Source organism: Vespula pensylvanica, chromosome 21, assembly GCF_014466175.1.
Source record: "Vespula pensylvanica isolate Volc-1 chromosome 21, ASM1446617v1, whole genome shotgun sequence".
Taxonomy (NCBI): domain Eukaryota; kingdom Metazoa; phylum Arthropoda; class Insecta; order Hymenoptera; family Vespidae; genus Vespula; species Vespula pensylvanica.
The window spans coordinates 428883-451952 of record NC_057705.1 but is presented as its reverse complement, the minus strand read 5'-3'; the positions used below and the strand labels follow the sequence as shown (position 1 = coordinate 451952).

The window sequence follows — 23070 nt, the reverse complement described above, 5'->3', positions numbered from 1 at the left end:
CGGTCTCGTCGCTTCGTTGTGTTCGCGTGTGTAGATGAAGTCACTGAGTTTAAATAAATTGTATCTCTAAGACAGTCGTCATGCAACTAGATTTAAACACGTCCGATCCTTTTGAAATTGTTGTGGGTACTTACGAGCAGTATTTGGTCGGCTACAAGGTCTCTAATATCGTAAATGTAAGTAATAAACTTTTCTAAGAATGCTTATAGGTTATGGGTATTGTTATTATAACCGGTTAACCGGAATGTTTTGAAATTATATTTTATTTATATTTATATAATATTGTTACTAAAGTATATGTGAAATAATATGCGTAATCTTTTATTTATACTAATATTAAATACGATAAAAACATAGTACTTTGTACATTTCATACTCTCTGTACTTTAATATAATTAATTATACAGTTTTAATATATTATTTTAGGAATATAAACTTGAGAAAAGTTTTGTCACACATAGCCATCTGGCAAGTATAAGAAGTGTTGCTAGCAATAAATATTATTTAGCATCTGCAGGTGCAGATGACTCAATCTATCTGTATGATTTGCGTAATAGAATAGAATCTGGTAGATTAATGCATCATAATGGTAAATAATTGTATTTAATAATATTTCCTATTTTTTTAAATATTGTTTTATTAAATTTTTTTATTATTTTCTGTTTGTAGATACTGTTAATCATATAACTTTTACACCAGAAGCGTCACATTTGTTTTCATGTAGTAACGACGGGACAATAGCTGCTATTGGATGTGGTAATTGGCAAATTGAGAAACATTGGCAAAAGCCACATAAAGGTTTATCTGTTCATACTATAGCTATACATCCAACAGGAAAATTAGCTTTATCTACAGGAGCTGATGGTATTCTTAGAACATGGAACTTAGTTAAAGGACGACAAGCATATGCTACAAATTTGGTACCACGTTTAAAACTGGATGCTAAGAACATCACAGTCTTAAAGTGGAGTCCAAATGGAGAAAAATATCTTCTAGCAGTAAATCAAAAAATTGATATATATTCAGTAGAATTGGCAGGTATTGATGATGAAGTACAATTTGATTCCAAAATCGTGTGTGTAGAATTTTTAAGAGATGACTTGATTGCTGTCGGCTTAGAAAATGGTCAAATTAAATTTTATGATCTTGATAGATCTGTACATACATTAAATACATTGGCACATGATATTAGAATTAAATGTATGGCACACAAAGATGATTTATTGGTAACAGCTTCCAGTTCTGGTGAAATTAAACTTTGGAGGTTTACTAGACATAAGATAGATATGTTGCAGAGTATTAATTGTGGTGCTAGAATTACTTGCCTTACACTTGCAATGCCATATAAAAATACAGTTCATAAAAAAGAAATACTATCAAAGGTTGATCAGAAAGTAAAAAGCAAAAGTATGTTCCGATTACAACAAGAAGTTATTATAGAAGAAAATTGTGACGATGATTGGGAAGTGACATCTGTTGATAATTCTGACATAAAACCAATTGCTAAGTCAAAGAGTAATTCGAGAAGAGCAGAATGGATAGAAGAAGACAATCCTCCAGGCAAGAAAGTAAAATTAAATACAGACAAACGATGTAATAAAAATAACATGTGGAATAAAAGAAGTATTGCATCTGTAGAAAAAGATACTTCTCCTTCACCAAAGAAGAAAAGCTTAATCGAAGATAGGGATAATAATAATAAGAAAAAGAAAAATTTACACATTAAGAAAAGAAAAAAGAACGACATAGTGCAAGATATTACTCAGATGTCTTCCAAAAAAATAAAAAAGACTATAAAGAAAAATACGGAATCTGGTAATAAGATTCAGAAGAAGAGGAAAATAGAATTAGTTAAAGTAGAGGAAAATAATAATAAATTTAATAAAAAAATGAAAACGATAGAAGAGGGACATTTTATAATATCAAATAAAAAGAAAAAGACAACTTGAGAAAGTACTTATTTTTTGAATGATATTTACAGTTCGTAAAATGACGTTCAGAATACACAATGTAAGAGTAATAATAAATTATTCACTAGCTTCTATCAGTCTATATAAATATAAATCTTAAATTAGATATGACAGTTTTATGCTTTTTTTTTTTCATGCATTCTGTCACAATTGTACAAATATATCTTGGATTGAGTCAAATACCAAAAATTTACCACAAGATGCACTTGTGTTCTGGATTCATACGACTATTAGTTGAACACTTCCAGGCTTTCGCGAATTCTGCATTATTAGACAATGTCCCAATTACTCTATAATGATTTGGTGCATGGACACCTTCTATAAGTTTAGATTTTAATGCTCCATTTGTATAATTTCCACACCAAACCTGGAAAAAGATATCTTATGTTATTAATTTCAATAACTTAAGAAACATATTCTGCGTCTATTAATGATTTAATAAAAAACGATCTATGATATTTTACAAAGAATGATTAGTGCAGTAGCTACATTTTTTGTCACAAATAACTGGAAATAAATATGTATTTAAAAAGGTTATTGTTATAAAATAAAATCAATTGTAATGAAATATTTACTTGTGCAAAGCCTAAGAAGAACAATTGTTCGTGAGTATATTCTGAAAGACCAGGCAAAGCTTGCTGGTGCGAGTTACGAGCTTTCAATCTTTGATAAGCTCTATAAGCTTCTCGTATTCCACCATTATCAGCGATATTTTCACCCTGAGTTGTAATACCATTTACCTGAAAAATCATCAGTAATTCTTTGTCTTTGTAAATTAGCCAATATGCCTTGGCACATTTTGGAATATTTTCAACGAGAATATTACTCACTGTAAAATTGTTACCCAGCTCAGGAAGATGATAACTACTATACTGTTTGATGATACATTCGACTTTCTCATGATAATGTTGCAATGTTTCGTCGCTCCACCATTGCCTGAGATTGCCGTTTTCATCGTATCTGCGACCTGACATAAAAAAAAAATCGTGTAATTTTTTTCGTTATTATAAATCGATGTATAATTACTATGAAACGATGTATTTGGGACATTGATTGTACCTTGATCATCAAACCCATGAGTAAGTTCATGACCCATAATTGCACCCATTGCACCATAGTTGATTGATCTATATAAAAATGTTCATTATTTTCAATATTGCAAATGTTTTTCAAACAAAATTATGTTTTTAGTGTATCCGAAAATACAGAAAATAGATGTAATTATACCAAGCTTACTCTATTCCATTTCCATAGAATGGCGGATGTAAAATACCTGCTGGAAAAGCTGAAAATATCAAAAGGTATTACATTAAATTAATTATTAGTTATTAATGTGATAATATATACTTACTGACTGAATTTAAAATAGCGCTATAAAATGCATTAACGGTAGTTCCAGTGGATATCCATCGATTTTTATCCGGTTTTTCTCGCAAATTATTTAAATTTTTCTTAACACCTACATCCGTCAGTTTTAAAAAAGTTTCAAACAATTTCCCTTGTATTACTTCCACCTACAATAGAAATCGTTCAATAGATTCAAATGTTTTTATCTTAAAATAATACCAACTTACACCTTCATAAAATTTATTTAATTTCTCTGGATTAGTAATCCACTCTGGAAAGCCGACAAATGGTCTCATTGCGTATAATTTTTTATGCGCGCGTAGTCTAGTGTCCGCATCCATCCAATCTAATTCTTTAACCATTGCATCAAATGCTGCCCTAATGTCCATTAACATTTCTAAAGCCTAAAATTATCATCTTTTATATATTTCACATGCTTTTATCTTATAATATCGTGACAAAAAGTTCACGAGTTTTAAAATGAACTTTGGAGAGATCTAAGAAGATAAATCTCAAACGTATAGATCATTGACCTTTTCTCTTTCCTGTTCATTGAAATGTTTTTGAGCGTAGACGTAACTGAGAGCCATGCCAAAGTTAGCATTTACATTTCCGGTACAACCTTTCCATCTTGGCGTTTTTTCTTTAAGACCAAAAACTTTTTGAGAAAATTGAAAGCCAAGATCACGAAACTTTTGCAGTGTAAGCGGCGTAATCGCTGAATATACGCTCCACCAGATAAAACGTGCTAAAAGAATTCAGCAATAGTTTTAATTAGAAACTTTTTGCAAAGATCGAATAGTCTTACCAACGTGAGTGAATAATTGAAAACAATGTCACTAAGTGTTATGAGTAACGCGGTTGTACGATAACCTTTTGCTCTCTCTGGCCTCATTAGATTATGGGGATACGTTCTTTTAGTTATTCGATTTTTCAACTTTTTTTTTTATGATAACAAATAAACGTTAGTAAACTAGTGTTCGCATTTGAAACAACAGTCCTTTTTAAGTTGAACAATGGAACATCGTTGATTTCTTTTCTAAATACTCATTGAAAAATACTTGACCTATATATATAATATATGGTATACATATGTATGTGTTGAATATTAGAGCACGTATATGATACATAAGCGAGCGAATATTAAAGTGTTGAGACAACGCGTAGTTAGTTCAGCAATGATGGAGAAGATAAGTATACCTATCGTAGCAGGCGGCGTAATCGCAAGTAGTTGGGGCAATTTCTGTAAATAGTGTAGATCCATTACAATAACTTTATCACTCTCTGTATTTACGGTCACGTTTGTATTTTCAAATATACCATTCAGATACCTCGTCCAGTTCCACTAGAAAAATATTTCTTCGTTTGAATATATTCATTATATATGTAATAGATATAGGTGTATTACTTGCTGTACACGAAGATCAGTCAGCTGTTGTAATTCATCGATAGTAACGTCATGAAAGAAATGATGTACGCTACGTCTTTCCTCCGGTGTATCCATGATCTATTAAAGGATAAACAATCGATATAAGATTTAATTTTTCAAACCATTAAATAGATCATTTTAGGATAACATATTTTACCTTTGCAATTTTCGTACTAAATTCTAAAATTTCATCCGCGAAACTTGTACTTCTGTTTCCAGCCCCAGCAAACTCCATCATAGCTTTAATATATTTTTTATATTCGCCTAATTCAGACTGAAAACGTTGTGGATCGAGAAGATATCGTTCGCTAAAAGCTGGAGATACTTGTTCCGTCTAGCACATAATAATCATCAAATAATATAATCAAGTTATTTTGGGAAACAGTTGGCAAGTTTAAAAATATAATCTTACCATTATTCTGTTTCTCGTCGTGTCTCGAATATCCTCGCTGATATAAAAATTGACCAAAAGATTCAAGCCTAATATTCTTCGGGTTCTACCAGCGATTTGAGATAAATCAAGAGAAGGAACTTTGACTTGTAAAGGTGGATCCGCCGGTAATCCTATCTTTTCGAATACTTCGAATATCGGTTCTAGTCCCAATGTTTCGATGCTCGCTAAAAATCAATATTATACTTGAACATATGAATTAATATATTTCTTTTAGAAGCATATGTTTATTTATATACAAGGATGTGTAAGGCAAGTTCCGGATATGTTTTTATCAATCATTTTTAACGTTATCATCATATCTGATCTCATAGTGTTACGTGATATATCGTAGATACATAATAAGCGTTCAGAAAATTACTCTTATATCATTAGCATAAAGAATAATCGCGGATATTTAATAGTATAAACGTGATTATGAATAATGTAACGATATAATTCATCTTTGATATCGTACAGATTTGTGATTGAATATTTGATCTTACCCGTATCCATGCAAGTTTTATAAAGAGCCCTTGCTAACTTTACAGGTCTTAGATCATTCTCTTCGTCAGGCATTTCTAGTAAAATTCTTAAATCTTGCAAGAGATATTCTCTAAGTAGACTCAATTGATCCCAGGATACTTGACTTTGAGGTATCGGATGCTTTGCGACCCAACCATCGCAAGCAAATCTATAAAAATCGTCGCAAGGATCTACGGATTTATTCATCGCTTCTAATACTCTCGCGGCTGAAACGAGAAGATCATTTTCTAATAATAAAACAAATACGATTTCCAATGCGGAAGTATCGATCCAAATAATGTTATCGTCTTATTTGATATTTGAAACGTTCAACGAACGTTAGAACATAGAAGACAGTATTGATACGAAAAATATAGATAATTATGAATTGGTGTCGAAACGTGTTATCTTCTAATTCGTGAGACAGGAAAATAACTAAAAGATGCAAAATTCTTTGGAATCGTAACGCATTATTGATCGATAGATCCAATAGATAGCGATGATAAATAGATAGCGAAGATAATCGAAATATTAATCGTTTTTAATCGATACCTGTTTTTATGCATTCTTCGCTCTGACACATTTCTTTATATTCTTCCTTATAAAATACAATCATTTGCAAAGTTAAGGTAACAATAAGAGTAATCACAGTTATCGTTAATAAGACAACGATTATCACGAGCCTTGTTTCCTTTCTGCTCGACTTTTCGTCTCCGTGATTACATTGCCTGTGTCAAAAGTTTACAAGATATTAACAAAATATATATTGTCGAGACTATAAGATAAAAATGTTTTTCAAATATTTATTCGATTTAAAGAAAAAAGATTTTTAATAATAATCACCATGGAAGTTCTGAATTTTTATTATTGCCATCGTCCACTCCCCTTCCATTGTTTTCGGGGTCATTCACCTATAAAAAAAAATCATGATTCAAATCGGGAGTGTAACTCGCAATTGACATTAAATCGACAATAGACCAATTGACCTTTTAATAAATACGTCGATTTAATCTATTATTAATTACTATTTATGAATCAATGACAGACAGAGCTAACAAACGAGGAGGAATTATTTATGTAATTAAAAAAAAAAAAAAAGAGAGAAGAAACTGTAAAAAAAAAACTACTACAAGATTTAAAAAAATAATTCCGTCGTATAAAAGCCATACGCATTATTTTGATCTCATTTAGTCATTCGACGCGTTTCGTCCTTGCTTGTCGTTTCGTCCTTTGTTGTCTTCCTTCTTTTATACACTTCTTTTTCTATCGGATCAATCATAACAAAACCTAATCGGTTTACCTAATCGTACTTAGTTTAGTGTTAACCATCGTCACGAGAACGTACGATCGAAGGTCTCACCTTGCTCTAGAATCAATGGAATTACCTCGGCATTACGCGCCTCCTCTCTTTACATCCTGCTGTAATCTATAATAATCCTCCTCTTATTAAAGTCTATCTAAATGAACAGTATATTCCCTCCTTTCCCCTCTGCGAGGGAAATCACTGAAATATAGTTGTGTAAGGGTGCGTCGAAACAATATATAATTTCAAGAAAATAGCTTCCTACTATAAACGAATATTACTTGTACATACATATGAATGTACATATTCGTACATATATACACGATATCCATCGAAAGGACAAAAAAGTCGCGCTTATGATCTATCGATCGCAATATTTATTTATATCGTCAAAAGTCATTGTTCGATTGATACGATTTTTAATTAATCCTTAACTACGGTAATTAATCGATTCATTTAGCTCCAATCGTGTGTACAGAAGAGACGTGCCGAACGATAAGCCTATCTTCCTCTCACCGAGTCTACTCTATTTATACGAATATACGACGATAGTATTCTTATTATAGATCTTCAACTTTTTAAATCGAAGTACGAAGTTTATACAATGTATTCCAATCGAAGGAGTTTTATGAAAATTCTTTTTTTTAAATACACCACTCGTATAGGATTCATTTATTTTGATTTTTATTTTACAACGCAAAAATTTGCGATGAAGCTGATTATAATTAATAATTATTGTTACAGGCAAGACGATACTAATGCACATTCGAAGAGACATTTATTATTGGTGTCAAGTGCTCGATTTTCCATTAGTTTTAATCTCTCAGGCTATCCTATTTAAGGTGATACTTATACGCTCCATTTATCTTTTAAGAGATCGTTGATTTCATTTCGATCATGACGAAACATAAAATAGACATTGAAATAGGTACTCTTTGCTACCGATCTTAATACACATCGTCGTTAATTGCAAGTCATTTATAGGATAGACGACGAGTCATATATACGGCCTTCGTTTTAAAATAACTTATGTATCTTATGTACATAACTATATACTTTGAATAATACATAAAAGAAAAAGAATCGTCTTTTTAGAAACGCAATGAATTTTTGTCCATAATTCACTGACATTTCAAAAATCGCAGATTAACAATGACACGCGTATGGATACATCATAACTCGTCCACGTATTTCGAGGAGCAAACAACTTCCTACAAGGATCCTCGCATCGATTGATCTTTTATTTTACTGTGCATTCATATTGGAATTTCAAAGTGATCAAACAAGGCATCGCATTCGAACATTTAAGTATACGTCTTATGTTTTATGCAGGTGTAGCAACATATCATATCCACAAAACGAGGGAGAGAGGGGAAATGCAATGAGAGAGACGAGAATGTGTCGTCTCCAGGGACAGCTGATATTAAAGAAACTAGTGATTCTAAGTCTAAGATTCACGATTGCGGCAGGAAAAAGGAAAAAAAGATATATTAAAGGAAAAAAAATGAGAAGAAGAAGAAGAAGAAGAAGAAAAGCAAGGACTAGGTCTAACCTTGTATCTCATCTTTCGTTCCTCTTCAACCTTCTCCCCGTCGTCGTCAACTTCGCGGTTTCGTCGCTCTCGCTTCGCAACTCTGAAACAAAGAACAATACCAAGAGTTAAGTTATTAAGAAAAAATGCGTCGTTCGATGATGACGATGATCGTGTTGCTTCTTTGCATTGAATGAAAGATGGATGCAACGTGTCGCAGACTGGCGATATCGTTTCTCCTTCGCCCAGTTTCTTCAGTTACTTCATTTTGTACAACCATGGTATAGCCTACGCATTTATATATTTTTAATTAATCATTCATCTCTATCAATCTTTTAAAAGTTAAAGATATCAAAATAATCATGTCCACATATAATACAATCTTTTATAGAACTCTCAAAGAACATCGTGCTTAGAATGTTATTTATTTTTAGTTACAATTGATTATAAGAAAAGAAATTTTCTTTATTAAGGGCAAACAAACGCATTCTTCCGCGGATACCGTTTCATAAGCATACGATAATCGAAATTCTACATACGTGTTGAAATCAGTTCGCTATCGGCATTGGCATTGACAAACATATACGAATGTTTATCGCGTGTCTATAACTTAATCGGTTTTATCCAATCTATAATTGCTTATATGTTTTTCCGAAGAAGACAAACGCGTCAATGGATGATCACTGAAACCGGTCTGACATCGTGTCGGACAAATGTACATATATATATCTATATATCGTGCATTGTATAATATCCGATACTACCAGCACGTAACGAAGATAGATCAATTTACGCTATTACATCGGCACGTAAGCTCATTTTCTAGACTTTTTCCTTTTTTTTTTCTTTTTTTTTTTCTTTTTTCTTTTCATTAAACTCGGTTTAACGTTGCTTCGAGAGTTTCTTTTTTAATAGGTGTAACTTTACTCGCAATCGTATGATTACGAAAAGCTTAACACGACTCTGTCTCGTTTTTAATATCAGCTCATTAGAAGTTGAAGAGAAAATTCGAAACAATTAGGACGAGAATAGAAACACTTCGTTTTCTTAAAAAAAAAAAAAATTATCGGCGCGAAGAATGTTTAGCTTGCCTGTACCACATGATTAGAATAGATGATTGAAAACGAAAGAAACAAAAAGTATATTTCAAAGGAAATAGAAATATAAATAGAATATAATAGAGTATCAATCTATTAACATAGAAAGAAAACATGTCTACGAATAATATTTAAACGATACGTTAGTCCTTGTTTTCTACTTTGTACTTTGCGTTGTCAATCACGATGAGACGATGTAAAATATATTAATTATCAATTAATATTTATGCTTAATATTTATGCTTAATAGCATCCAAAAAAGAAAGATTAGATTAGATAATTAAGAGAGCACGAAGACGCCCTGTTTTTTTCGAGTCTCAAAACTTTCGTTTCACGAGATTCTCATGTAACTCCCTCGCAAATGTTTTCCACTATATTAGGATTTGCTTTAATGTGTATCTCGCAACGTGTAAAAATATACAAATTTATATTTAGAAGGACTCGAGATTTTGGATCTCGAGCACGTCGACTCGGAGATTATAACGAAAGTAAAATATGAATTAAGTATCAACCACGTGTATGTAAAGCCGGCACGTGCTATTACGATCTATTACGTTCTAACATCTATTACCTTGATCTTTGCACATTCAAGAAATATACAGAATAATATATAAACCAAATTTTCGAACGAAACTAATCGTTTACTATAAAATTTATTTTTTCATTCTACTCGTTAATTAAGAAGATGGATCGAAAATACGCGCGTATAAAAATGAATAAAAGACATTGAAAAGTCGATGAACTCACCTGATATTTATTTCTTTGAATATATATATATATATATATATACAAACACTTGCTTAGAAAGACATGAAATATATTATAATTGTTTTTATAGGAATCCTATGAATATATTTCTTTGTTTTGTAAGACGCGTAGACTCGCTCCGTGCACGATCGAAATCAAAATATAAATTCGCGGGGAAAAGGTAAAGATTATGAGAAGATGAACATACGCACGTACGAAAAAATATTTCTTCTCTGTCAATTTAATTCGAACTCGCGATTCTTCCCATCATTGTACTATTTCATTCGATATTCGTTTAAAGATCCTCGCGTTTGCTTTTTACCGCCTACGAGATTGCTCGTCGCTTCAAAGAATGTACGCTGCGAGACAGGCGATAAACCAAACTGAAGTTTCGGCTCGCGAAGAAGCGAGTCTAATCATCCTATTCCCCCACTCAACTGTCTAAGATAGTGTTAAGATCCTCACTCTGATCGAAGCTAACTTTATTCGAAGAAAACTAGTACAGATCATCGTTTCTTCTTGTTACTTAAGTATATTTCTTGCTTAAGTATTTTCCTCTTTACATTCTTCGTTCTATTTTAACGAATACATTTGATTCGTTAAATAACACAATCATTCATATCGTCTATCATTTAACAACATCATACTATTCAAGATAAGTTTATGTATCTTGTTAAAATGTCGTATTTTTCTTAACACGTTTGAAATATGTTATCATCAAAAAGTAACGTATAAAATTAGTTAATAAAGGCCATAGGTTGAAATGTTACGACTTGATTGGCCGTATACATTCGACAATTTTCTTTAATCTTAGGAGCGTAGGCCGTTAACACGTGCATCCTCATTTTGGCAACTCCTTTGTGATATCAAGACTCTTCTTTATTACTGTAGTCGTTTCTGACGCAGGATAAATAGCCTTATCGTTAGAATTTTTATCTGAATGCATAGGTCAAAAAGAAAATGACGAGTCACGCGAAGAGGGAATACATTGTCTCGATATACAAAAATTTTAATCAACTGGAACAGTGTGATTTATAATAGTTTGATAACACACTTTATTAAAAAATATCAAATAGTCGAGGCCAGGTACACCCTATTCCAATGATCGTGTTAAGCGTTAAGGACATTTCCGGAAAGTCTTCCCCTTCTCAAAGCGATTTCGCAATATCGCTATTAACGCGAACGTTCGACAAAAATAGCCGACGTTTCTTTCCTCCTAGGAATATAGAACATTTCATATCGATACTATAGAAAAAAATATCGTGGAAAAAAGGAAACAATTCGTTTCTAATATTATCCTAACAAGATTCATGAAACTGAATTGTTATCCGTGAAAAAAAAATCATCCAAATTAATTGGAATTACAGTTAAGCGTCTATACTTATACAATTAAAAGAATCTTCTATGAGTTCTTGTGGTATCCATTCTTCAGCTGGAGATTGATGTAATACAACAATAGCATGATTTTCTACTTCCTTCAAAACACGTAACAAATTTCCACCGACTAATTTCTTTATATCCGAAGCAGACCATAGTCTATCCCTTGTTAATTCTGCCAATAACAATGGATATCCAGAAACATCTGGAAGCTCTGTAGGTGGACTGCAAGAAACAACGAATGTATTAATGTACTTTAATTAGTCAAAAACATTAGCGAAACAAATGTTCGTTAAACGTCTTGTAAACCTTAGGATTCCATCGTAACCGGCTCCTAGGCCAACGTGATTAACGCCGGCTATTCGGCGTATATAATTTATGTGAGCTGAAAAAAAGAATACAAGTAAAACTTAATTCATTACTGTTAAATCAACTAATAAACTTATCTACCTATAACGTCGTACATGGAAGCCTTATCTCCACAGCTGAGGTGCGTACTATCGAAACTAACCATAACTAAGCCACCATTAACAGACTTGAAGAAATAATAGTTAGTAATGTATAAACTCGAATTGTATGGTGAAATAATTATCAACTAATTAACGATATTAAGCAAGTACCTATAGTCGATAGTTACCAAATTTCGAAGTACATCGTCTGGTACATTGCTAGATGAATTACAAAGAGATCTGGCAGCGCTATGCGAAAATATAACAGGTGCTTTTGTTATAGTCAATGCATCTTTCATAGTCCTGATCGAAGCGTGAGAAAGATCAACGAGCATTCCTAATCGATTTAATTCTCTGACGACAGCTTTTCCAAAACTCGAAAGTCCATCGCTCTGAAAATCTGCAGGAGCTACTCTGTCTGGATCTTCGACGGAACAGGAGTCTGCCCTAGAATCAGTTAAAAAAATCAGTAAAAAAATAAGTAAACGAACTTCCCTAACGCTTTACGCACGATTTATTAATTTTCTGATGACGTGAATCCTTTTTTGCAAAACACGAACTTACCAGGGTGTATTGCATTTGTGTGTCAAAGTCATATAACGTGCGCCAAGACGATGAAAACTCCTAAGTACCGCCATAGAAGTACCGATACTGTGACCTCCCTCGATCCCTACTAAACTAGCGATAACGCCGTCCTTGTGAGCTTTTTCGAGTTCGCCACTCGTCGTTACCAGCCTTATTTTCGTCGGATATTTGGAAGTGAGCCTTCGAACGACGTCAATTTGCTCGAGAGTAAGTTGCACCGCATCTAGAAATTGAGCCTCGCAAGGGACGTATGCTGACCAAAATTGTGCGCCTACGATACCTTGACGCAAACGTACAAGGTCGGTTTGCCATTGAGGACCCCAAGTAGAGTTCCTCGAGACGTCTTCGTCAAACGGAAAATCTTGCAGTTTCGTACTTCCTCGATGTTTTCGTAAGTTCCAAGCAAAGTCGTTATGACTAAAGAAAATATGTAATTGCCTATACGTTCTAACTTTTGTATTTTTATTGTTGCATACCCATCGATCAATGGAATTTCTGAAAGCATTCTCCGAACGACCTGCAATCTTGCTTCTAAAAGATGAGAACTTCGAAGTTCCAATGCTAATGGTAATCCTACGCCGGCGACTAAGGCGCAGCCAAGAAAAAAGAATCCTGCCATAACTATCCATCTTCGTCCCATACTACGTTCTGTCGAGAAAAAAATGTTAAAGGTAAAAGATAACTGTAACTTTCGAAATATATCGAAAATCACTCTTCACCGATGCCTTCCCACAGGAAAAAGGCAATCAAGCGCGTAACATTATTCGTACATGAAATTACCATAACGGTTTCTCGAAGCTTCCTTTCATCTTTTGTTACTTTCAGCTGAGTTTCCTCGTCAGCATCGTTTTCGCAATTGAGTAATGCGTCGAACCGTAAATAGAAATCATATCAAATCAAGATATTCTTTGTTTAACCGTTCTGCTCGTTTTTCGCGGACTTTTTACAGTGACGATCCGTTAAACGAAAATTTTACCGACGGGCTTAATACAAATTGTGCTACGTCGTGCAAATCAAAACTCAGTGGTGTGCAAAATAAGTAAAGAGATTGCTCGAAATAATAGATAAAATCTATTCCAAGACTTACCATTTTCTCTCGAAGCATCTTTGTTTTTATCCAATGAAGTCGAAACACTTGTCTCCTTAACGTGATGTAAAGCGTCGCCATTAGGTAATTTTCTCATAAGTTCTGGAGAAGAGAGTTGTAAGCAAGTCTAAAAAATGCAAAAAGAATAGATGCTTTTAATAACATTTTAAAATTTGATGAAAATTTATTTACAATTATCATTCGTTTTTAAACAAAGAATTATAGTACAATTTCTATAGTACATACAGATAGTACAATTATAGTACAATTTTTATAGCACATATAAAAATTTAACATCATTATTTTATTACATAAAATTGAAAAGCAAAAATGATAATGATACTACTGTGATGATACTGGCGATAGTAATCGACCGGCACAGGAAGCTATTAAGTACCATAACCAATATCTGTTTATTTGCTCTACCTCTAATATATCAACGTCCTTTCGAGTTGGTGGTGGTGAACGATACAACATTCCATCCTTACTGAGTCCATAAAGCTCGAACATCTTTTTCTTAATTTATTATTTCTGATAAAATGCACTGGCTACTGTAGTAAACATTAACGGGAGCGTTAGGATGTAGAACGGACGAACGCATGCGCCGACTTTTATATCGACCCGGGCTAGAAAACCTTTCAAAACCAAAATCATATCAACCATTCACAATTTTATCTTAAATATATAATAGAAATCATAATATATAAACATTATTTGCCCTTTACTTCATTGTGTCTATGTATATTTGCAAGATAATGTGCATAAAAAAGATAAAAAATTGTTAAGTATAAACATTGAAAAGATATTAAAAAAACAATGATTGATTATACAAACGATGAAAATGAAATCATTAGAGATAAGTCATAAATAACTTAAATAAATACATAACAAGAAAAGCGAAATGAAATTGAAAAAAGGCGCGCAAAGTGAAGGAAACAATTGAACTTCCGATATGCGCGGAAGAAACTGCGCGTGAAAGTACTTCTCGGTGCCGCCGTGACGCCATATTGTTTGCGGTGTACGTGCACGTCGTTCAACGGTTCGCACCTAGTCGGTCGTTTTTTCTTCCTTCGTTTGGTGAGCCCCGTCGGGATTTCTTACGAAAATTTCGCGCAAAAGCAACATGAAAAAAACCAAGGATGTGTCGGACGAGGACGAATATTCAGCAGATGATCCAGAAGAAGTAGAAGGAGTTTCTGAGGAAGAGTGGACTCCGGAGGCCGGAGCTGAGGTAAACCCACGCTACCGGAAACTTTTTCATCTTTTACGACTTATATCTATTACCTTACATCTTGACTTATTCAATTTTTCTTACTCTACATCCCTTCTCAGTCGATTCAACAATGTTATCGATTAGAAAATAATAGTCGACTCTTCGTCATTCGCGATCGAACAATCGCCACAAACAGTCGAGAATTTCTTAATAAATTGTGAGATCCTTGTAAGAAACATCACTCGAAGAAATCATTACGTTTTTTTCAAATTGTTCGAGATCAAAGATTATCCTTTTTTTTTGTATAATAAATATTTAATCATCGAGCTTCGTGAAAAACTATTGCTTTTATAAGCATTCGATATGTACAGAAAAATATTTGGATGGAAGTGTTAGGTACACGTTAGAAACGTATCAAAATCTCATAATTCATGCTGTCTTTAAATGAAACTTTTTAATTCAGTGAACGTATTGTGATAATTCTCGAAAATTTGTCGTTATCCAAATGTAAGCTCGATCGATTTTTATAATGCGCTGGGGAAGTGTTGGTAGATCGTATTTTTCTAAGTTAAATCGTTTGTTTTCTATATTTTGACTATGTTTGTGCGGCCATCATTGCCGGCCGGTCAGTGGCGCCGGCAGTAAATTTTTTAAACGCGCGAATGTAATGTCGACATTTATTACGATAAGTATATTGATATTTTCATCAAATTTTTACTAATACTAATATCTACTTTCTCAACATATATAATTTATAACTTTTATCTTAAACAAGTATCAATTTTGACAGAATATTTTATAATATATATTTATGCATTAATAGGAGTACTTCAATTTATATTCCTTTGTAGAGTGCTACGAAAAAAAGACCACAAAGGGAAGTTGCTAAAAAAAGACAACATTCGGAAGAGGAAGAGGAAGATGAGGAAGAAGAGGATGAAGAAGAAGATGACGAGGAAGACGACGAATCTGATTCAGACGCAGAAAAAAAACCTAAAAGGAAAAGACGTTCTAAGAAAGAAGAGGATGACAAAGAAGAAGATGAAGAAGAAGATTCTGATGATAATAGTTTCAATGAATCATCAGGGGAAACGCCAAAAGATTACACAGTCTGTTCAAATTTATTATAGTATGTAAGACACAAAATATAATATCAAAATTATGCCAAATAATTCTAATATTTATTATAGTCTGGAGCATTTGTCGTCGCAAAAGCTGATATCGGAGGAAATAAAGATCCAACTTTATGGAGGATAGATGGAAAAGCATTACTTCAAAAATTCTTACCTTTTAAGGAAGATGGAAAAACATTGTACAAAAGTACCTCCACGGTATGCATATGTATTTATTGATAAAGTAATTACTTAAAGGTACATACTATGTTATAGTTCATTTAAGCAATAACTGTACATTTAATCTTTGTAGTATTCTGGGTGGTCAGTCAGCAACAAAGACAAATATTTAGCAGCACAGGTAACTTTCAAAGTGCAAAATAGAACAGAAACAATTGTGGAACTTCATCTTGATCAACAACAGCAAGAAGTTGTAAAGTTAGTTGATTAATTTTTTATATATGATCACATTGCTTTTTTCTATTTATTTAAAAAAACACTCTTAAAGAATAGATTTTTTGTTTTAGGGAGGAAAAAGAAGATTAAATGTAGTTTGAGTTTGCTATTATTTGTTTATATATGGTTTAAGGTATATTAAGGATGAATACCTCTGCATCCACATATACATATGAATGAAAATACAGAAAGCGTCATAGATGTCATCCTCCTAAATACTACAGTCAATATGAAATGATGCATGCCAATACCAAGTCTGTAATAGCACATTTTATATTGTCTGCAGACTTTGGCAAGGCAGTAATTATCACGCTCTATGTATAAACATTACATATATGCACGAACATGAAGCAGTAATGTAGCAGGTTCATATTTAAATTTAAGATTGGGTGGACCATGGATCCAACGTTATCGTAATGGGTGGCTTTAGGCATAGTGAATGTGATTCTACCAAATACCTGTGTGCTGCGATGAACAAGTGCAGATATCTATGAGTCTGCGTTTTCATGGAAATGTTTAATAACATAATATGTAAAAACTGAACGGGATTTTATGCCTATGACAAAAACTAATTGTTTAAAAAAATATGTATAATTTGTTTTTAGGAAAACATGATTATTTTTTAGACATGGATGAAGATCATGATTTAAAAAAATCTTAAACTCAGTAGTCATCTACATGACTGCATTTAATAATAAAGTAAAACATCCGGTAATTAAATAGTCCATTTTTGTTTTCCACCCAAGTTACAAGGTGCTACTTACGCAAAGGAATCTCATTATTTTCCGTTATCGATTATAGTTTAATAACTTTTCATTGTGGCCCAACATTAACATATTACTATATATGTGTCTTTAGATTTATATCCATTGCTTTTGATATTACATATTCCACAGTGAATATCAGCATCGATAATTATTTTTATTACAAAAATAATTCATTCAAATTCTTTAATTCATTGAATAAAAAAGTCGTAATTTTATGGAATCTGTCTAATCGTGATTAATAGAAACATTTTACGGATGCAAGTTATAAACTAATATATATTAAAAAAAGAGAATTGCATAAAGAAAATCTTGTAGTAGATTTTTATTTAGTTTTCCCATATTTATACATTATACCTTTTGTTCTACAGTGTTCTTAATACATCTTTTACTTTATTTCATAACTAAACTAAAATTTTTAAAAGTATCCTATTGTGCTTCTTTATTTCGTAGGCAGATTGAGAAATGTAACAATCACCACAATTTCAGGCGAAGTGACACCTTTAAAAAGATAAATGCATGAATTTCCTTCACAGAAGGAAAGTAGCATTTACGATTGATCTTGATTTACATATATATATGTATATATATATATATATGTATATATGTGTATGTATATGTATATGTATATATATATATAAAATTAGTAAATCTCTTGTCAATAAAAGCAAAATTGGTCTTTATAAAAAAAAGAACATCAGTAAAGATATAAATTTTGCAAGAATATTTAATATTATGTACTTAACATCTTATCATGAGCCCCTTATATATCTTAATAAAAATGAATAATGTTATGTAATTTATGCCGTTTTTTCGTGTAAAAATATAGGGAAGAACATATATCATGTTTTCCAATACTATTAAAGTAAGAATGTAAATATGCTAGGTGAATCAAGAAATAATTCTTGCACATACAGTTCTTATATTGCTCAAGTATAATTTATGATTTTGATTGTCAATGTAGAATAGAATAAAAGTTACATAATCTTATTAACAAGTATAAAACGTGAAAATAAAACTGTTTAATCATCCTATTTTATTCTGTGCATAAGCATAATTAATTTGTGTTTATATATCATATTAATTCATAATATGAAATATTATTTAATTAAAAAAATCAAGATTATTATAATAATGAATGTAATCAAACGTGTGTTTTGAATATTAAAAGAAAAAAGCGTATAAAAAGATTACATTGCAGTATCACACACACATACACATATACAGTAGCATTGATTTGACACAAATTAAAGAAATGCAAGATTGAAATTTTTGGTCCTTTGTTTTTATTTGATATAATTAATATTATCAGTTATATCAAATTAATTCTTTTTTGTAATGTAACATTAAAACCTTCATATTAATTAATTGCATATATAAAATCCTTTTGTGCATATATATTTAATAATAACAAAAATAAACTTAAATAAAATTTTAATGAATAAGAAAAAACAAATTATAATTTATTAGTGTCGATTAAAAATATTAAAAATTTTTAATAATAATAACTATTGTGTACACTAAAACAAATGTTATATTGACACATTGTCATTCTAAAATCATAATTTACAAAAACATTTAACAATATCCATATTTTCAAAATATTGGATAATAAAGCAGTATATTTTTTCGTATTTATCCACAGCCCCATATTAAAATAATTACACTTAAACAATAAAACACTGCTGCATATCACGATCGTATACGACGTGTAATCGGTATAGCGAAGATATTTTTTTCTCCTTTTTTTTTCTTTTTTTTTTTTTTTTTTTTTTTTTTTTTTAAAGATATTCGTATATACATTGCATGTACATATATTTTTACACATAAAAGTAGGCTATTAGACCTATAACATTTTCTATATACTCAGATTTTAGCATGTTTATTGCTGACAATTCAACTAAATTTTTAGCAAACTAATTTGTCTTTAGTTATTTTCTATTAGATTGTAGGCTCTTATTTCTATTATCTTCAAAAAAAAGATTTCGAAAAATTATTTAGAAAAAAGCATTTAAAAATATCTTAGATTGCTTTCTACAATGTATAATTGTTTGTTGTTTTCATGCTGTTAAATAATTATCATCTATTAAACAATCAATACTCGCTAAAAATTCATTTAAATAGATCTTTCAATTATACTATCAAAAACCAGGTTCCATTCTGACAGATAAAACATTACTTAACATATCACGGATTTCTGCCATTTCTATTCTGCTTTTTGCTACAATATCCTCTAATTTTTTATTTTCTTGCATTATTTTTTCTACTTTCTCCCAGCATTTACTATCATCAAATTGACAGCAACAATCTGCATGCATGTCTTCAGTTCTATAAATATGATCTAATTTTTCTTTGTAATCGCAAGTTCGATTTTTCTTTTTACAACAGTTATCTTTTTTCTTTAATAAAGTCGTTGTAGAAGACGTACTTGAGGTATTTGTGCTTACACTTGGAGAATATTTATAAGTTTTAAATGGACCATAATTTTCGTTGACGTTTTCTGGACTTAAGCACTCGACTTCATGAGTAGATTCTATAGTAGAATTTAATTTTGTAATGTCTGTTTTTTTTTCTGATGTTGCATATGATAGGTCAGATCCAGATTCTTTCTCTTGCGATACTTTAGATATTATTTGGCTTGAACAATAGAAATTTTCTGCATCCAACTCATTTACTCTCGCTTGACGTTTCAGACCTCTTCTTCTATTTAACAAACCTTCATTAATCTGGTTTTTCATAATTATACTATCACTAAATCTTCTACCATCCGGAATGATATTATTCTCTCTTAAATTAACTTCATCATATCCTTCACTAGCACGTCGAGTACCAGCATATTTAGAAAAAATGTTGTCATCTTTCTCTGTTATAGTAGCAATTGATTTGGATTGCTCTTTTTCTCTATGTTTATATTTCATATTGAGAGTTATCTGGTCATCGAAATAATTACTTGGTAATTCGTCAATTCCAAAAAATTCAGTACTATCATTAAATTGATCAGATAATTTCCTCTTAATAGTTTCATCTAATTTATTAATAGATGATTTTTCTGACTTTATATGCATTTCCTTTAACTCTCTTAATTTAGAAATATCAGTAATAGTAGAGTAATTATCCACCTTTTCTTGTGATGTTTTTTTCGTATTTGGTAGGCATATCTCAATTAAATCTCCATTATGTCCAAAAGCAAAAGACTTTTGTCCTTAAATATGTGTAATGATATAAAGTAGAAAATAATTCAAAAAAGAAGATAATACATGAGTATAGTTCATCTTACCAATAATCATACGCTTATTACGCATGTCAGGGCTTTTTGACCGTGGCTGCTCCAAATATTGTCTGTTATCTGGTGATAATACAGAATGTCCGGGTTGTGGATATATTTTGTTAGGTTGTTCATAAGCATTGTATATTGCATATGCATCCATTTCATGTGACTCGTGTTCACGTAATCGTTCCATGATTTTTTGCACTATTTCAGATGGTGCTACATACGGCGAACCTTATAAAATATCACAAAACATTATTAATAAAAAATATTTCATATGATATATCAGAAATAATGTATAAAACGGATTATTGATTTTATTTAAGTAAAAAAAGCAGAAATTTTACTCATTTGAAACTATAATTTCTCAAAGGGAATCTTCAATTTCAAAATAGTTTATGATTTATTTGTATGTAATTATATCTATCTTGCAAACACTGTTATATTTAATGTTAAATGACTTCTTATACATATTTCTATCACATATAATTGCTCCTATATATAAATTCATGCATTTTGAAATATATATTAACAAAAGTATGTAGAATAAGCTTCATTTAATTATAAACACACACATGTAACAAAAACTTGCATGTAGAAAAACCAATATTTGCAATATTAATATACCTTACAAAAAAAAAGAGAGTAAGTAACAATTATAAATCAATGTTTTTACACATGCTTTGATTTTGCATATATAACAAATTAAAAAAAGATATTCGTGTTTTTGCAGCAAATAAATGTAGTTGCACATTGCATTCATTAAACTTACAAATGTACTGGACCCAGAATGTCTGCGATGTAAAATACTTGTATTCATACTTAATGTGCCATCACTTCCTATAAAGTATCAGTTACACAGTACAACACTACAATATTATGTTAAGTTTATGTTCATATTATAAACTTTGGATAATATTGTAGGTTTATCCTATTAAGGATTGTAACATATAGTTTATCTAAAAAAATATTTACACTATGAAACTTTTGCTTACCTGTTAAACCCCTGTATCCCAAAGATACGGAATCAAATGATTCACTTGTTTCTTGTTGCTGTTTAACAAAGTCATTTATAGCAATTCCTTTTAATTTTGATGGCTGTAAGAACCTTTTAGGTATACGAGATAATGGACCGCTTTCTTGAGGACTATTGGAGCAACCACCAAATCCAAGACTAAGTAAAACTGCTTCAGGATCTGCTTTTCTCAGTTCTAATAAACTTTCTATACTACTGCAATGGCTACTGTCTGATTGAAAACTTTGATCTCGTGCAAGTCTACCATGGGGAAGAGAACTATAATACAAATATATTATTTTTATAACTATACAACTTGAAAAATATCTTATTAAACAATATCATGCTTTATACATTCGCAAACATATTATTGATTTTGTTTCATGTGTGTGTGTGTGTATATATACATACTTGTCAAAATATTTACCTAGGTATTTTAGACATATTGACTGCTGATGAGCCAGGCACATTTATAGGAGCTGATACAGTCATAGTAGGAATCTTTGAATAGTTTCCTTTCAAAATTGGAATGTCTTTAGCTGGTGTAGGTGTTACTGAAGCATTAGACTTAACATCAATTGAAACAGGTACAGTTGATTTTATAGGTGATGGTATAGAATCAACCCATTGTTGAACTGGACTATTACGACGTCTCATTTCCCACATTCCACGTAGCCAATCAGTTACTTTTACAATTGTTTCTTTTCCTATACTCTCTAAAAATATACAATTCCTCATAAACATATTATAAACCATTCAATCATTTGTCATAATAATATATAAAGATAATTGCAATTACAATACAAACTATAAATAATATTTGTGTTTATATGTATATTCAGAAATCTAATTGTGTCAAAATATACCTGGGTCCATATCCCTTAGGCAGCATGAGAAATACGCAAATTTATTACAAAAAAGGAACACAAAATTTTGATATATTCGACATGAATATTAAAACATTATCAAGATGAAAAAAGTGATATATCAATAATAGTAAAATTACCTTGAAATTATATTATATACACGTTACATTATTTTTAAACATTAGCGTGCTCTTTAAGGCATGTCTATAAACTTTGTTAGGCCATCTAAATGATTTGCGTCGTGCATAGTGACTGAGCTTATACAGCCACTTGTTAATATCGTACATGTGTGTGTATGATGCGTGCATATACATATATATGTGGTCACATCATATATGCAGACTACATATATAGGTACATATATATGCCTCAATCGGTATGTACGTTTTCAATCAATTTGCGCAGCTTTCATGAAACGTCACAATATGGCGACTATCTGGTAGTACTTTCCTAGAGTATATATCTCGAATAAGTAAAAACGTAATAAAATAAAATAAAA

General features: G+C 31.3%; 5 protein-coding genes across 11 annotated transcripts; 2 read left to right on the top strand and 3 right to left on the bottom strand.

Annotated features, from left to right (window-relative positions):
• Positions 1-37: 37 nt before the first annotated feature.
• LOC122636303 (p21-activated protein kinase-interacting protein 1-like) lies at positions 38-2440 on the top strand. The gene is made up of 3 exons (XM_043827383.1): positions 38-176; positions 427-589; positions 670-2440. Exons 1-3 carry the CDS (start codon positions 81-83, stop codon positions 1947-1949), a joined length of 1539 nt encoding a protein of 512 aa, XP_043683318.1. The 5' UTR covers positions 38-80; the 3' UTR covers positions 1950-2440.
• On the bottom strand, positions 1946-11219 carry LOC122636300 (neprilysin-4-like). Of its 4 annotated transcripts, none has more exons than XM_043827378.1 (17): positions 10380-11219; positions 8557-8638; positions 6545-6612; positions 6254-6429; positions 5683-5928; positions 5159-5364; positions 4904-5080; positions 4726-4824; positions 4518-4662; positions 3851-4065; positions 3545-3721; positions 3322-3484; positions 3207-3255; positions 3030-3097; positions 2801-2937; positions 2546-2710; positions 1946-2337 (listed from the first exon to the last, which is right to left on the bottom strand). In XM_043827378.1, exons 2-17 carry the CDS (start codon positions 8566-8568, stop codon positions 2161-2163), a joined length of 2280 nt encoding a protein of 759 aa, XP_043683313.1. In that variant the 5' UTR covers positions 8569-8638; positions 10380-11219; the 3' UTR covers positions 1946-2160. The 4 variants fall into 4 exon arrangements, with proteins under 4 accessions (XP_043683313.1, XP_043683310.1, XP_043683312.1 ...); XM_043827375.1 differs by having other exon boundaries at positions 2546-2937; positions 10380-10516; positions 10592-11219; XM_043827377.1 differs by lacking the exon at positions 10380-11219 and adding an exon at positions 9075-10291 and having other exon boundaries at positions 2546-2937.
• A 144-nt stretch (positions 11220-11363) lies between these two features.
• Positions 11364-14617, bottom strand: LOC122636304 (dipeptidase 1-like). 2 transcript variants are annotated; one of them, XM_043827385.1, is made up of 9 exons: positions 14304-14617; positions 13878-14004; positions 13267-13438; positions 12770-13207; positions 12394-12652; positions 12207-12291; positions 12066-12141; positions 11767-11981; positions 11364-11595 (listed from the first exon to the last, which is right to left on the bottom strand). In XM_043827385.1, coding segments are annotated over exons 1-9 (1458 nt in total). In that variant the 5' UTR covers positions 14388-14617; the 3' UTR covers positions 11364-11593. The 2 variants fall into 2 exon arrangements, with proteins under 2 accessions (XP_043683320.1, XP_043683319.1); XM_043827384.1 differs by having other exon boundaries at positions 11364-11981; positions 14304-14616.
• Positions 14618-14866: 249 nt separating this feature from the next.
• Positions 14867-18456, top strand: LOC122636306 (glutamic acid-rich protein-like). The gene is made up of 5 exons (XM_043827387.1): positions 14867-15108; positions 15942-16199; positions 16281-16421; positions 16516-16640; positions 16730-18456. Exons 1-5 carry the CDS (start codon positions 15001-15003, stop codon positions 16746-16748), a joined length of 651 nt encoding a protein of 216 aa, XP_043683322.1. The 5' UTR covers positions 14867-15000; the 3' UTR covers positions 16749-18456.
• Positions 17719-22872, bottom strand: LOC122636302. 3 transcript variants are annotated; one of them, XM_043827379.1, is made up of 6 exons: positions 22712-22868; positions 22572-22585; positions 22133-22421; positions 21686-21984; positions 20700-20924; positions 17719-20624 (listed from the first exon to the last, which is right to left on the bottom strand). In XM_043827379.1, exons 2-6 carry the CDS (start codon positions 22579-22581, stop codon positions 19564-19566), a joined length of 1884 nt encoding a protein of 627 aa, XP_043683314.1. In that variant the 5' UTR covers positions 22582-22585; positions 22712-22868; the 3' UTR covers positions 17719-19563. The 3 variants fall into 3 exon arrangements, with proteins under 3 accessions (XP_043683314.1, XP_043683315.1, XP_043683316.1); XM_043827380.1 differs by having other exon boundaries at positions 22572-22591; positions 22712-22866; XM_043827381.1 differs by lacking the exon at positions 22572-22585 and having other exon boundaries at positions 22712-22872.
• Positions 22873-23070: the final 198 nt, after the last annotated feature.

Bases quoted from the DNA above. Each gene is read 5' to 3' on its own strand.
- LOC122636303 (XM_043827383.1), top strand. From the start codon at position 81: ATGCAACTAGATTTAAACACGTCCGATCCTTTTGAAATTGTTGTGGGT. The intron at 177-426 runs GTAAGTAATAAA...ATATTATTTTAG, and splicing joins AGGTCTCTAATATCGTAAAT to GAATATAAACTTGAGAAAAG. The intron at 590-669 runs GTAAATAATTGT...TTCTGTTTGTAG, and splicing joins TAGATTAATGCATCATAATG to ATACTGTTAATCATATAACT.
- LOC122636300 (XM_043827375.1), bottom strand. The intron at 4,066-4,517 runs GTATACTTATCT...GAATTCTTTTAG, and splicing joins TACGCCGCCTGCTACGATAG to CACGTTTTATCTGGTGGAGC. The intron at 3,256-3,321 runs GTAAGTATATAT...TGATATTTTCAG, and splicing joins CGCTATTTTAAATTCAGTCA to CTTTTCCAGCAGGTATTTTA.
- LOC122636304 (XM_043827384.1), bottom strand. From the start codon at position 14,387: ATGTTCGAGCTTTATGGACTCAGTAAGGATGGAATGTTGTATCGTTCA. The intron at 14,005-14,303 runs GTAGAGCAAATA...TGCATTTTTTAG, and splicing joins AGGACGTTGATATATTAGAG to ACTTGCTTACAACTCTCTTC. The intron at 12,142-12,206 runs GTAGATAAGTTT...TCTTTTTTTCAG, and splicing joins TTCCATGTACGACGTTATAG to CTCACATAAATTATATACGC.
- LOC122636306 (XM_043827387.1), top strand. From the start codon at position 15,001: ATGAAAAAAACCAAGGATGTGTCGGACGAGGACGAATATTCAGCAGAT. The intron at 15,109-15,941 runs GTAAACCCACGC...ATTCCTTTGTAG, and splicing joins CTCCGGAGGCCGGAGCTGAG to AGTGCTACGAAAAAAAGACC. The intron at 16,422-16,515 runs GTATGCATATGT...TAATCTTTGTAG, and splicing joins TGTACAAAAGTACCTCCACG to TATTCTGGGTGGTCAGTCAG.
- LOC122636302 (XM_043827379.1), bottom strand. The intron at 21,985-22,132 runs GTAAATATTTTG...TTTGTATTATAG, and splicing joins AATATGTCTAAAATACCTAG to TTCTCTTCCCCATGGTAGAC. The intron at 20,625-20,699 runs GTAAGATGAACT...CACATATTTAAG, and splicing joins TAATAAGCGTATGATTATTG to GACAAAAGTCTTTTGCTTTT.